Source organism: Malus sylvestris, chromosome 10 (genome assembly GCF_916048215.2).
Source record: "Malus sylvestris chromosome 10, drMalSylv7.2, whole genome shotgun sequence".
Classification (NCBI taxonomy): domain Eukaryota; kingdom Viridiplantae; phylum Streptophyta; class Magnoliopsida; order Rosales; family Rosaceae; genus Malus; species Malus sylvestris.
Window position 1 is genome coordinate 22251681 of NC_062269.1, and position 12832 is coordinate 22264512.

The 12832-nt window shown below is 36.4% G+C and overlaps 1 protein-coding gene across 1 annotated transcript; it reads left to right on the forward strand.

Moving 5' to 3' along the window:
• The first annotated feature begins 246 nt into the window (after nucleotides 1–246).
• Nucleotides 247–3774, forward strand: LOC126587635 (peptidyl-prolyl cis-trans isomerase CYP21-1-like). Its single transcript, XM_050252716.1, has 7 exons — nucleotides 247–691; nucleotides 1566–1644; nucleotides 1744–1791; nucleotides 2271–2294; nucleotides 2378–2560; nucleotides 2697–2772; nucleotides 3387–3774. The coding sequence occupies exons 1-7, from the start codon at nucleotides 590–592 to the stop codon at nucleotides 3547–3549; spliced, it is 675 nt and encodes a 224-aa protein (XP_050108673.1). The 5' UTR covers nucleotides 247–589; the 3' UTR covers nucleotides 3550–3774.
• Nucleotides 3775–12832: the final 9058 nt, after the last annotated feature.

The window sequence follows — 12832 nt, forward strand, 5'->3', positions numbered from 1 at the left end:
ACTTTAGGGGCCTTAGGTGTTCCCGGGATTTTTCCCTCTCTTAATGCTATTTTGCTTTCATAAAATTTAAAAAAAAAAATTACCCTCTCTTAATGCTATTTTGCTTTCATCAAAAAAAAATTATCTTTCTAATTAGTATAAATAAAGACACAAAACATGAAAAATAAAACTCACAATTTTATCAAGCCCTTCCCTCTTTTCTCCTTGCCACCGGTAGTCTCCTTTATCTTTCCCTCGGTGAAATGGGCCTCTAACACGTTGCTTTGTTGTCGTAGTTGAATTGTCATGACCTGTTGAGACATCATTTGCACTTAATTAAGAATAAATAGGATTAGCGCACCTGAACTTGCTCTCTCTGTCTCTTGGACCGGAAATTGCAGGTCTTTGTCCTCTGCCTCTCCCCTCTCCCTCCCTCTCTTTCTCTCTCTCACCGTCACCAGTGTGTCTGTCTCAGTTCAGAGGTCACTGGCACCACCGAATTTAAGGTCTTTCCTAGAGAGAGGAACGCTAACATGGAAGATCAACAAGGTAGATATACTACTTCTTAATTAATTCAGAACCATATTCACATAGAGAGAGGATCGGAACGATGCGTCGAGAGATCTCCGTCCTGCTTCAGCCTCGATCCTTCATCGTCTGCTTCGTCCTCGCCATTTTCCTAATTTTCGTTTTCTCGTCCACCCATAAGAAGGTGAGTTTTTTTCTTCTGTCATTTTTATTGGGTTTTAACTATAGTTTATGGATCTGAATGCGATTTTGTGTTTTTTTTTTTTCATGCTCAAACAATTGTTTGGCAATGTGGGTTTAATGGGTTTTGTTCAAATTTTGGTGCTTTATAACCTATTAATTAGTATTTTGGCATATGGAAATCAGAATTTGGGACTAATTATTCACAAATACTTTATTTAATGAATGCTTAATTGGGTGCTAATAATTTGAAATGTGCTAAATGGTGAAATGGGTTAAGACTTAAAGAGTGGTTTGATGGGTGGAGCCTTATATGTTGGTCAGACTCTGTGAATTTTGTTATTGTGCTATTCACAGAGCTTGTCTATGTAGCTCATGTCTATGATTCTAGTAATTTCGATTGTCATCGTAATACATTTCAATTTCGGCATTTGGTTTCTTGAAACTTAGTAGTTGTGGGCTCAATTATCTAGCCCCATGTGTGATCTATGATTCTCAGATGGTATGTGCTTAAAATTGATACCAGAATGCATGCGTGGGTGGGTAGTGCGTAGGTGTGGCATTCTGAATCTTTCGATTCTGGTTTGGTGCTTGACATCTGCCTTTATACCACAGAGGGATCCCTCAAATAAGCTTGTTTGAGGAACACCTTGTAGGGATGACTAAACATGTCTGCATGTTAGGCATGACCATTTCGTGTACCAGATCCGATGAAGTCGTGGAAGTCCATGGTTTTATCATTACATTTCTGCTTAAGTGAGTTTAGTTTTAGTCGTTTATATTTTAAGTAATGATGCCTTCACTTTCAGTAAGAGCAAAGAATCGCTCGTGCCTAATATTACAAACAAATTGATTTAGCTCTCTAACTTGATGTCTAGGAGGAAGCGCAAATAGAAGAGGTGCCTGAAATTACCCACAGAGTATTCCTTGATATTGATATTGACGGACAGCACTTAGGTTTGGCTTCGTGTCCATACTATTATGTTAACTATCTTCATCCTATTTTATATTGCTTTCCTATGCACTAATAACTTCTATTCACCTTTATATTTGCAGGTAGAATCGTGATTGGATTATATGGTGAGGTTGTTCCAAAAACTGTTGGTATGTGATCATCTCACTTGTTAATACATTATCATTAGAATCTTACAAATATATGTTTTAAATGGTCATAGTTTGTTATGTAGTTCACAAATAGGTTGACGATAACCCACCTCCATTTACATATCCAAATGTGGGGATATTGTTCACAGTCCATGGTGATATGATCTGTAATTACTTACTAGATTAAACATCATGACATTGGAATTCAAGTTTGGTTCATTTCAATGCATGCTAATAACCAAACTATTTACACTTGTTTGAATCTTTGGGATGATCTGTTTTTAATGCCCGATTACTTGAACCGTGCTGACAAACAGGCAAATATGAAAACACAGAGTTTTACATGTACGAGTACACTCAACTCAGCCAGTAATTTTAGCAATCTTGCTGATTTTGACTGATATTTTGTGGACTTCCAACTTGCTTTCTTCTTTTACAATAAAGCATGGTTATCTAACACCTGAATCTTTTTTCTGCAGAAAATTTTAGGGCGTTGTGCACAGGTAGTTAGAGCTACTGAATTTTTTATCACTGCATAGGCTTCTCTTTCTATTTTTATGCTGATTCAAACTTTCTTTGAATTTAGGGGAAAAGGGAAAAGGTGTCAAGGGGAAACTACTCCACTATAAGGGAATACCATTTCATCGTATAGTATCTGGGTTCATGATTCAAGGTGGAGATATTGTTTCTCGTGATGGGAAGGGATATGAATCTATATATGGCGGCACATTTCCTGATGAGAATTTCAGAGTGAAACATTCACACGCAGGTCTTTAATTTCATAAGTTTATGGTTGTCGGTTTTCTTTTCTTGACAATTTATGGATTTCTAAAGCTCCATAATTCTCTGAATTGTTACTAAGTCATTTTTATTTGTTTTCCCCTGAAACTGCATTTTATGTGCAGGTGTTGTTTCTATGGTAAATTCAGGACCTGATTCCAATGGTTCACAGTTCTTTATCACCACAATTAAAGCTAGTTGGTAAGTTATTTTTGGGGGTGGAATTCTTAATATTACAACATAATAAGAAATAATGGCTCGGCACAAAGGTTCAGAGTTTATACAGCCAATACAAATGCATAGTTACCTTACTATACAGAACTTCCAAAAAATGTATACATTTGTTCTTTGGGATAGGTCCTGCTGTCCAAGATTGTCTAGAGAGATTCTCCTTAATTTCTAACCACTATTTGAGTACTACTGACCGGCTTCTCCTGTGGTGATGCAATCAGAGTAGTCTGGCTTGACATGCCGTGTCAAGAATTTTCTGAAATGTCACATGAAGATTGATAAAACCAAAGCAATTAAATCAATAATTGAGAGAAATCTTCGGCAGACCACCAAAACAAGTGTATTTGTGTTCGTTCAGGGTCACAAGTCCTTAAACACGCTTGTTACTAATAGGAGGTCTTGAAAACTTTCATGCATCTATATGATGCTGAGTTTTGGAATCTTTGTGGTTTAGAATTACACTGAAGTTTCTGAGAATGATTAACATGCATCATTCTAGAGATATGAAATAGTTTAGAGTTGTATAACTTGCTATATAACGCAAGGCTAGTTATATACAATGACGATGTCTGGCATGTGAACAGGTTGGACGGGGAGCATGTTGTCTTTGGCAAGGTTATTCAGGGAATGGACATGGTGTACACAATCGAAGGAGGGGCTGGAACCTACAGTGGAAAACCGAGAAAGAAGGTTGTAATTGCTGAATCAGGAGAGATACCCAAGAGCCAGTGGGATGAGGAAAGTTGACACACTTCTTACAACAGATTTCTAACTTGAGTTCAGTAGATTGCTCTTTTAGATGACCGATACGAGTTTCTTCCCTTCTACGTAGTTCCATCAGTCTCTCGGGCTTTTCTCCTGGATATATTAGAGTCTCTCTCTCCTTTTGTAATTGGCAAGAGTTGTTAATACAAACATGTTCTGTTGTAGAGGAAGTGAGGAACCGAATAGAAATCATTATTTATTTTTTCATCTCGTTTGCCCCCATTTTTCTCATGCATGTATATTTGACTTTCATTCTGAAGTTGCTTTTGAAAGCATTAAAGCAGCCTCAGAGGACTAGCATTTATTGCTCTTTTTTGTTGTTGGCAAATGAGTTTATTTACGGGAAGTGATTTCCGCAAGCTCCTTTTCTCTCCATGCCCATCCTTTATTTATGGTCCTTGGACTGGCTAAATTCAAAGCAAACTCAAGAGGGGTTGTGCAGAAATCATTTCCGTTTGTTGTTGCCACGCATGATCTGAGATTTATGAGAATAGGAGACCACGTAGGGCTTATTGTATGCGAGAGAGTTCGGATAAGAGTTTGAGAAATTGTTAGGGTGTTGGTAAGGTATGATAGTTTCTTGGCGCTATAAAATGATACTTGAGATCAATCGCAAAATAATTTTTTTTGAGTATTGGTCTTTAAATTTGTCAAAATGTGGAGTGACGGTTCTTTGATTATGTCAAAATTTTTATCTCTTATTTGTTTCGTTAAACTCTTTATTTTGAATGAAAGTTTTAATGATGTTACTAAAAAATGATCATTTCTGTACATTATGACAAATTTAAAGACCAATTAAAAACCAAAACTCTAATGGGACCAAAATAACATAAGATTATAACAACAATAAGTGGGCATAAAGGCCTATACGAGATCCTAACAACGTCATGACATGTCTCATACCAGACCATTCGACATATGACTATGAAACTGTTGACTTAAAAGTTAAAACTTGTTAATTGCTAACGAATGTATGCGAGGACAATGAAAATACTGAAACAGACAGCCTATTCATAGTTTTGGGGCATGTGACTCTACTTTTGTATATGATATGATATAAAATAATGGAGTATGATCCTTCAAATGTGTGGTTGTTGCTTGTATCATAAGATCACGCGCGTGCAAAATATATTTTTTAAATCACGACGTAGTATGTACGATTTACATATTTTAAATATATTTATATGTGTGAATTGTTTCAATATTTCTTTTTCATCACCGGCGCTATGAGCCTCTTAAAATGTTTTGAACGTGTTTAAAAAATAGAGAAAATAATATTTAATAAATAACTGATTGTATGATGATTCGATACAACAATTGCAACTTTACATAATAAGTCATAGCTCTTATAAATTCAAAGAGTTGTACAGTTGGACTAAGTGAATAATATTAGACCATGATAGAAAAAATCGATGGACATTCCACGTAATAGTGAAATAATAATTATAAAAAAAAAATTTAAATATCTTTTTATGACAAAATTATCAAATTACCCTTACATTATTTTGGGTTGCTTTTGAACTTTTTGGTTTGGGGAGTATTTTTGTCCCATTATTTTTGGTGAAGCCTATGATCCCAAATGGGCTGGTGGCATTATATATTAGTATAGATAATTTACCTTTTTATTATTCCACTATATATTTACACTTATTAGGGGTGGAGAATCTGGATTAAGCCACATTTTAATAAATTAGTGTCATACTCACCATTCGTGAGAGTTAAACTTAAGACCTTCCACTTACAAGAAATGACGGTTTTATCCTTGGATGGGGAAATTGTCGTGTGTGTGTATGACATATTGAGACTTAAAGATTATTTTGTGGTTTTGGATGGGTGACCCACGTGGATTACACACACACACACACAAACCTCATTCTCTTTCTTCCTCCCCGTACACTCTCTCTCTCGGGTTCACTCACTCTCTCTCTCTCTCTCTCTCTTTGCTATTCGTACGGACAAGCTTCAAGATCACCCCAAACTTCACAGATCGAAGGTTTTGGGTGCACCATTGTGTTCCTCGTGGTGCTACGAGTTGATTGGTACCCATTTCAGGTAAGAATCCCTTCGAAATCTCAAGAACCCGTAACCCAATTTTCATGCACTATTCACGTGGACGTAAAACCTTGCATTTCAAGGAATTCTAAGCTTATAGGAAGCTTAATGAGGTCCTCATGAGTCTCGAGGTAGCTCGTTCAAGGAATTTGGACGTCAGGATCACGAGAAACGTCGAGTTGCAGTTTTGGTCGAAATTTCGAAGCTTCCCCGACGTGATTTCGTGAGATTTGAAGCTTCAAATAGGTATAATACCATTCTTCTCACTCTAAGCTTTCATTTGGTTCAAATTTCATGAAAAATGGTTGAGAAACGAGTGAGAATAGTGAGTTTGAAATTTTGCCCAGTTTCCGGCGCCGGCGACGGTCGCCGGAGTCTGGAGGTTGAAGACGATGTGCGTGGGGGCGCGTGAGCCATAGGAAATTTTTTCTAAAAATATCACAATGTTCGTGAGGTTGTGTAGATCACTATGGTATATTCATATACCCATTTTGAGCAATATATAAGAAGTTATTAGCTAGTTTTGTCTATGTGCTTTAAAATAACGTTTTTATAGTTAATTCGCATATAGGTGAAACTTATCCCGAGGATGAGCGTATCCACGTGCGACTCGGGGGTTACGACCTGTCGACATATCAGTGAGTGGGCTTTTGTTTTCAGTATATAGTTATATACTTGTTATATTCCCCAGAAATGTGTTTTAAATGAAAATATGCTTTGAAATAATATGCCAAATGCCTTTATATTTTGGTTATGCATTTCATAGTTGCATATATATTTATATATATAAATGTGGTGCTGTGGAGGCACAGGTAAGTTCAGGTAAATTATGTTTGATTATGTGAACTACGAATGACTTGATCCTTATTCAGGGTACGTATGCAGTCTAACGATACATTAGACTCAGTCATACAATAGTTGAGACAAAGGCCTTAGTTGTGAATAGAATGATTATAAATGCATTGATGAACACTGAGCTCATAACCTGCACCGGGGTGATTACGATTTAGCCAGAGAGAGAACTGGCACAAGCTTGTATACTATGTCACCTCCTGCACCATATGCTCACATTAGATCCAATTAGGTGCACAGTCTTGTCGTACAGACCATTATAGGTGGTTCCGACTCGTAGGTGACTAACGTATTATCGCATAACTAGCATTGAGAGAGTAAAATTGAGCATAACTATATTACACCCAATCTTGTCGTACAGACCCCTTTTTAGTGGTTCCGACTTATGTGCAGAATATTGCCGTATAGGTCATAGTAGTGACTCTGGCTAGATTGAGTTTAAGCTATGAATTCAGCCGTACAGACTACCACAGGAGTTCCGGCTAACATATCGTATTTCCATGAAATCATTCTTACCTGAACTGTTTACTTTGTTATATTTTGGCATGGCATACATATGAATATGATTATGTGAAGCATGAATTGACTCGATATGATTTCAAATATATTTTATATATGCTTATATCTTGGTTCTGCGAAAATCTTATATGTTTTACAATGAGGGGTTAGTATGTTGATAAATGAAATGATTTTGTAAAACATTTGTTTTTGCCCACTCACGTTTTCTGTTTTGCGCCCCTCCAGGTTTTAAGTAAGATTGCTGTAGGTGGCTCGGGATCTTCGGCAGTTCTGACCTATTCAAATAATAGTAGGACATTCCCAGTACTGTGTAACTAGTACTTGTCCTACTGGACTGCACCCAAACTTTATGCTCTGATTAGGAGTGTTTACTGTATAACTCCTATCACTTTCTGTTTAGTAGTGTACACTAGTAATATGGTTTTTAATTATTCATATGTTTGCTATCTTTATCGCTTCCGCACTGTGCACATAGCTACGTCACTCTCACATGACGGCCAGCATGCCTTGGTCTCGGTCGGGGTGTGTCACTTCTGGCCTTTAATCCAATTATTTTTCAATATAATCTCTAAATACATAATTTTAACTCAAAGCGGTTGGTATTGGAAAGTAGGTTTTTATTTTTTTTTTTATTTTTTTTTTTGGAAAAAATGGTAGAGAGAATTAGAAACGCTTATAAAGATCAAAAAACGCTTTTACAGTGCTTGGCATAAAATTTTGAAAAAAATCGACATACTTCTATTAAACTACTTATGAGTATTAGTACTTTCTATATGCATTTTCAAAAAGGAAGATACTATCCACACACTCATTTTTAACTTTTATACACCTTCTGTTAATTTTTGTTCCTTAATTCTCTTCAATTCATTCGATTCGATGGCCAAAAATAAAACAAGTGTGTGGAAAGTTAAAAAATGTGTATGAATAGCCCTATCTTTTCAAAAATATATAACTAAAAGCGCTTTTATTAGTCACTTAGTACTACAGTATAGTTGTATTATTCTTTATTTGTAAGTGAGAGGTCTTAGGTTTGATTCTCGCCAAAAGACGAATTTGAATCAAATTTTTGCTAGCTCATTGTGAGGCTAAGCCCACCTACTCTCCTTTAGTTTAGATAATATCGTTTGTTAAAATAAAAATAAATAAATAAATGAAAACGCTTTTATTATAATCACATAAAAGACCATTTACTAATTGCTATTTGCTATTCCACTAGATCTTTATTTTATGTCCATCAAACGCATCTAGGAAACGCTTTTGGTATTTGAAAATTATTTTGAAATAAAAAATTAATTAAATTTGTAATTGCCCAATCATGCATGTGCATCAAACAAACCAACTATAATAATTAAAATTATTTATTTTCTTAACCATCATTTAAAAATTATTTTGAAATAAAAAATTAATTAAATTTGTAATTGCCCAATCATGCATGTGCATCAAACAAACCAACAATTCATCTTAAAAATATGAATTATGTTGTGAAACAAATAGTCGTTGTCCTTGTACAATGTATGTTTTTTTTTTTTTTTTTTGAAAGGTGTATGTTAGTAAACTATCATAAACATCATAATAAGGTAGAGAAGCTTTTGGGTTACTATAGTGAACATTTGGGCAACCACTCATGTGTTTGATGTCCTATATAAAGATGGTCTAATGATAATGAAAATTGACACTTTGTTTTCTCCTCCCCATTCTTTCTCTTGTTTCTCTCTTTTTCTATACTTTATTTCCAACACATTATTAACACGCTCTTGATTCAATTTTCTTTTATTGAATTTTTCGATTTAGCTCATATAAGCATTGTTTAGAGTTTTCTTTTGTGCTCGACCATTAGACTTCATGATGCTCTTAATTTTGTTTCGTACAACTTATTCTCATATACATGTTTCTCCACAAAGAGTTCTATACCATGATGATATGCACAACTTGAATGGTGTAATATGACGTCCATAGATTACCAAGTGCGCGATGTGGTTTTTCTACTCATATGAGTTTTTTTTTTCTTCTTTATATTCATAAATTTCATATGATCATTGATGCATTTTTTTTTCTATTGGGGATGTCCAAGTTTTTTTTATATGAACCCCACCACCGTGAGGTTTTCTTCACACAAATGGAGTCTCATATTACAATTCCATATTTGATAAATTGGGTTTGAATCAAATTGGTTTGCTATTCTCACGGTTTGTGCCATTCATTCACTTAATAGAAGTATGAGGTTTGATTTCTCTTGGTATCCTGTCATGGCATAAATGATACTTCTAATTGCTAATCAATTCAAATAAATAATTAATCTGATTTTCTTCGTTTAACTCATGGTATGCAAGAATTAAATCATGATGTAATTCCTGTATGCTTTTAGATATCAGTGGTCAATTAAAAGTTTATTCATTCAACGGATGGTTATACTTCCAATTGCCAACCAATTAATCGTTGCATTCACAAATATGATTTCATTTACTACTTATTTATTACTTTATGTGTGTTATATGAAATCAAAGAGCCAATGAAGTGTTGATCCTCAATTTATGTGAGTTATTTATGATGTAGAGTTTTAATGAAATCAGGACATGTAGTGTAACATCCCACATCGTCCAGAGGAATGTATCATGTAAGCCTTATATGTATATTCTCATCTTTATTTAGCACGAGCCCTTTTGGGAGCTCATTGGCTTCGGGTTCCATTGAAACTCCGAAGTTAAGCAAAAACAAAACCGTGAGGACGTGGTCAGGGCCCAAAGCGGATAATATCGTGCTATAGTGGAGTCGAGCTCGGTATGTGGTGAGGGTCCGGGCCGAGATGTGACAATTTGGTATCAGAGCCAATCTCTGGCTAGATGTGTGCCGACGAGGACATCGGGCCCCTAAGGGGGGTGGATTGTCACATCCCACATCGCCCAGGGGAGTGGATCTTGTAAGCCTTATATGTATATTCTCATCTCTACCTAGCACGAGGCTTTTTAGGATCTCACTGGCTTCGGGTTCCATCAGAACTCCGAAGTTAAGCGAGTTTGTGCGAGAGCAATTCCAGGATGGGCGACCCACTGGGAAATTTTGCTCGCGTAAGTTCCCAGAAACAAAACCGTGAGGGCGTGGTTAGGGCTCAAAGCAGACAATATCGTGTTACGGTGGAGTCGAGGCCGAGATGTGGTGGGGGCCCGGGCTGGGATGTAACAATTTGGTATCAGAGCCAATCCCTGGTCTGAAGTGTGCTGACGAGGACATCGGGTCCCTAAGGGGGGTGGATTGTAACATCCCAAATTGCCCAAGGATGAAGATCTTGTAAGCCTTATATGTATATTTTTATCTCTACTTAGCACGAAGCCTTTTGGGAGCTTACTGGCTTCGGGTTCCATTGGAACTCCGAAGTTAAGCGAGTTCTCGTGAAAGCAATCCCATGATGGGTGACCCACTGGGAAGTTCTCGTGTGAGTTCCCAGAAACAAAACCGTGAGGGCATGGTTAGGGCCCAAAGCGGACAATATCATGCTATATTGGAGTCGAGCCCAGGATGTAGTGGGGGCCCGGGCTGGGATGTGACATGTAGTTTCTCTAATCTAGGAATGAAATTGCACATTCTAGATTACAAATTATTCGATTGAATCAGAATCTAGCGTTCATTGATTCAACATCCTGGAGGGCCTAAAGTTCCTCGAGTTGTCATTGCATAACTACATTCGACAAATTATTTTGTTGATACTTATGATATTGAAATTAGGCATTGAGCATGACTCTACCTTACCCCACAATATTTGGTGTATTTTTACCAAGTCTTATTAAAAAAAAAAAAAAAAAAAAAAAAGGTTTAGCCAATTTTTACAATTCTCCCATGAATTTGAACTCAATGGATACAACCCACTTTGAGGTATAAGACTTGCTATCCATACAATGGAAAATCATTTTTTTTTTTTGTCGTTGAGTTTTATCTCCCACATTGAGTTTACAAGCAATTAACAGTCGAGTTATCTCCCAAATAGCTTGGCTCTTCATTTTGTTATATTATGTTGACTTCAATTTTTTTTATTTCAATTTTCTTATGTTATTATGAATTCGTTAATTGACACACCTCGATCCAGAATCTTCACCTGAACTTCGAATCAAGTTGTGTTGATCAACACCAGGAAGGTGACGAAACCATAAAGAGTGGTGATGTGGAAAATGTGAGTAAATTTAAACCTAAAAGTGACTAAGTACAAGAGTGCGTATGTAAGCGGGATCAAACCCATTTCACACGTGATATCAAAGCATAAGTAAAGTACAGTAAAATTAGAATAAGAATTATACCATCAGAAATATTCCCTTATATTAGCATTTGCCAGAAATCCTCGTCGACATGAGCACTGCCACTAAAACCTGGAAGGGCAAAAATAAGGATGAGTGGGCCTGAAAATAAAGTTTTGTAAAAGCCCTTTCGAAAACGTATAACCTCTAAAACAAGTATAGTTTCCAAATATATACACTACATATAGTATGAAAACACTTAGCGTAAACAATAATATTTTAGAAATACGGTAGATCGCAATATTTCACACATAAAACATATAACATTCGATAATCGCCATATCTCGCATAAACGAACATATAATATTGGGTGCTCATCGACATATGCTGACACACGAGTTCATGTAGAGGTATTCTGACATGAACAGGACTGGGTGTAATAATGATTTACACTCTAGTACTACAATTACGTGAAGATTGGCGCTATGCGCGTCACATACAAGTCCTAATCGCCTATAGTAATCTAGGACAAGAATAGCACCTACCATGGATCCAAGGTGAGCATACGATGCAATGTGAACATACATGTGAAGACTAGTCCTGGCCTGGGCGATTACAAACACCAGTGTAGCATGCATGATGAGCAGTAATATAAATATGATCATGCTACGTAAATTTCGTAATTCACAATAATAAAATAATAATATTTGTGACTGTAAATATAATTAAAGCATCCCATAATAACAATAATATGCATACAAGTGCATCTCAGAGGATGTAGAATAATTTCATAAATTCCGTCAATGTGCAAATTCTTATAAACATTAACCTAATCTAGGCATAATGTAGAAAATTCTTTATTAAATATATGTATGCAAACTAATTAAATATAACATATTTAAAAGCAAAGACCCACTGATAAATCATGTCGTCAGGTCAAACCCGCCTTGTGGGCATCAGAGATCCTTGCGATGCGTTTCACCTAGAAACAAAACCATTTACGTAAATTTATGTATTCGTACAAAGTTTGGCTAATAAATGAACTATTTTAAAACGATCAAATTTCAGAAAATAGAGGGCAGATTCGGATTCAATACATTGAGAAACCTAAAGAGGGACCTCGGCCTCCTTCATACGGTGCCGCACGAGCTACCACGCACACCCACGAGCCTTCTTCTCAAATTTTCAGATTTTGCAGGTTTTTTAGCTAACTTCTAGAGCTCATTCCGAGCTTAGTTCTTCACCAAACTCGATGATTGAAAAGAAAATTGGAAGCTAGAAATGTAGGGAACAAAATCATACCAAAGTGGCAACCCAATTATGGTCTGAGTGGCCGGAAAAATGATCTGAAAATGGCTTGTCGCCACGGTTTTCCTCACTAGTTTTCTGGAAAATTTCCCCCGAGGTTTTTTCTACACTACTTCACCCCCAATCACACTTTTAAGGGTAAAAACATTATCAGGAGTTCAAAATAAGAAGGATTTGAGGTTGAGGGGTCCCGAGGCTCACCATGGTAGAGTTGTCACGAGTTCGCCAAAAAACATGGCGCTGGTGATCATTACTAGGCTCGGGGAAGGGCATGTAAGACATGGTGGTGATCTGAGTGGTCTAAGATTGAT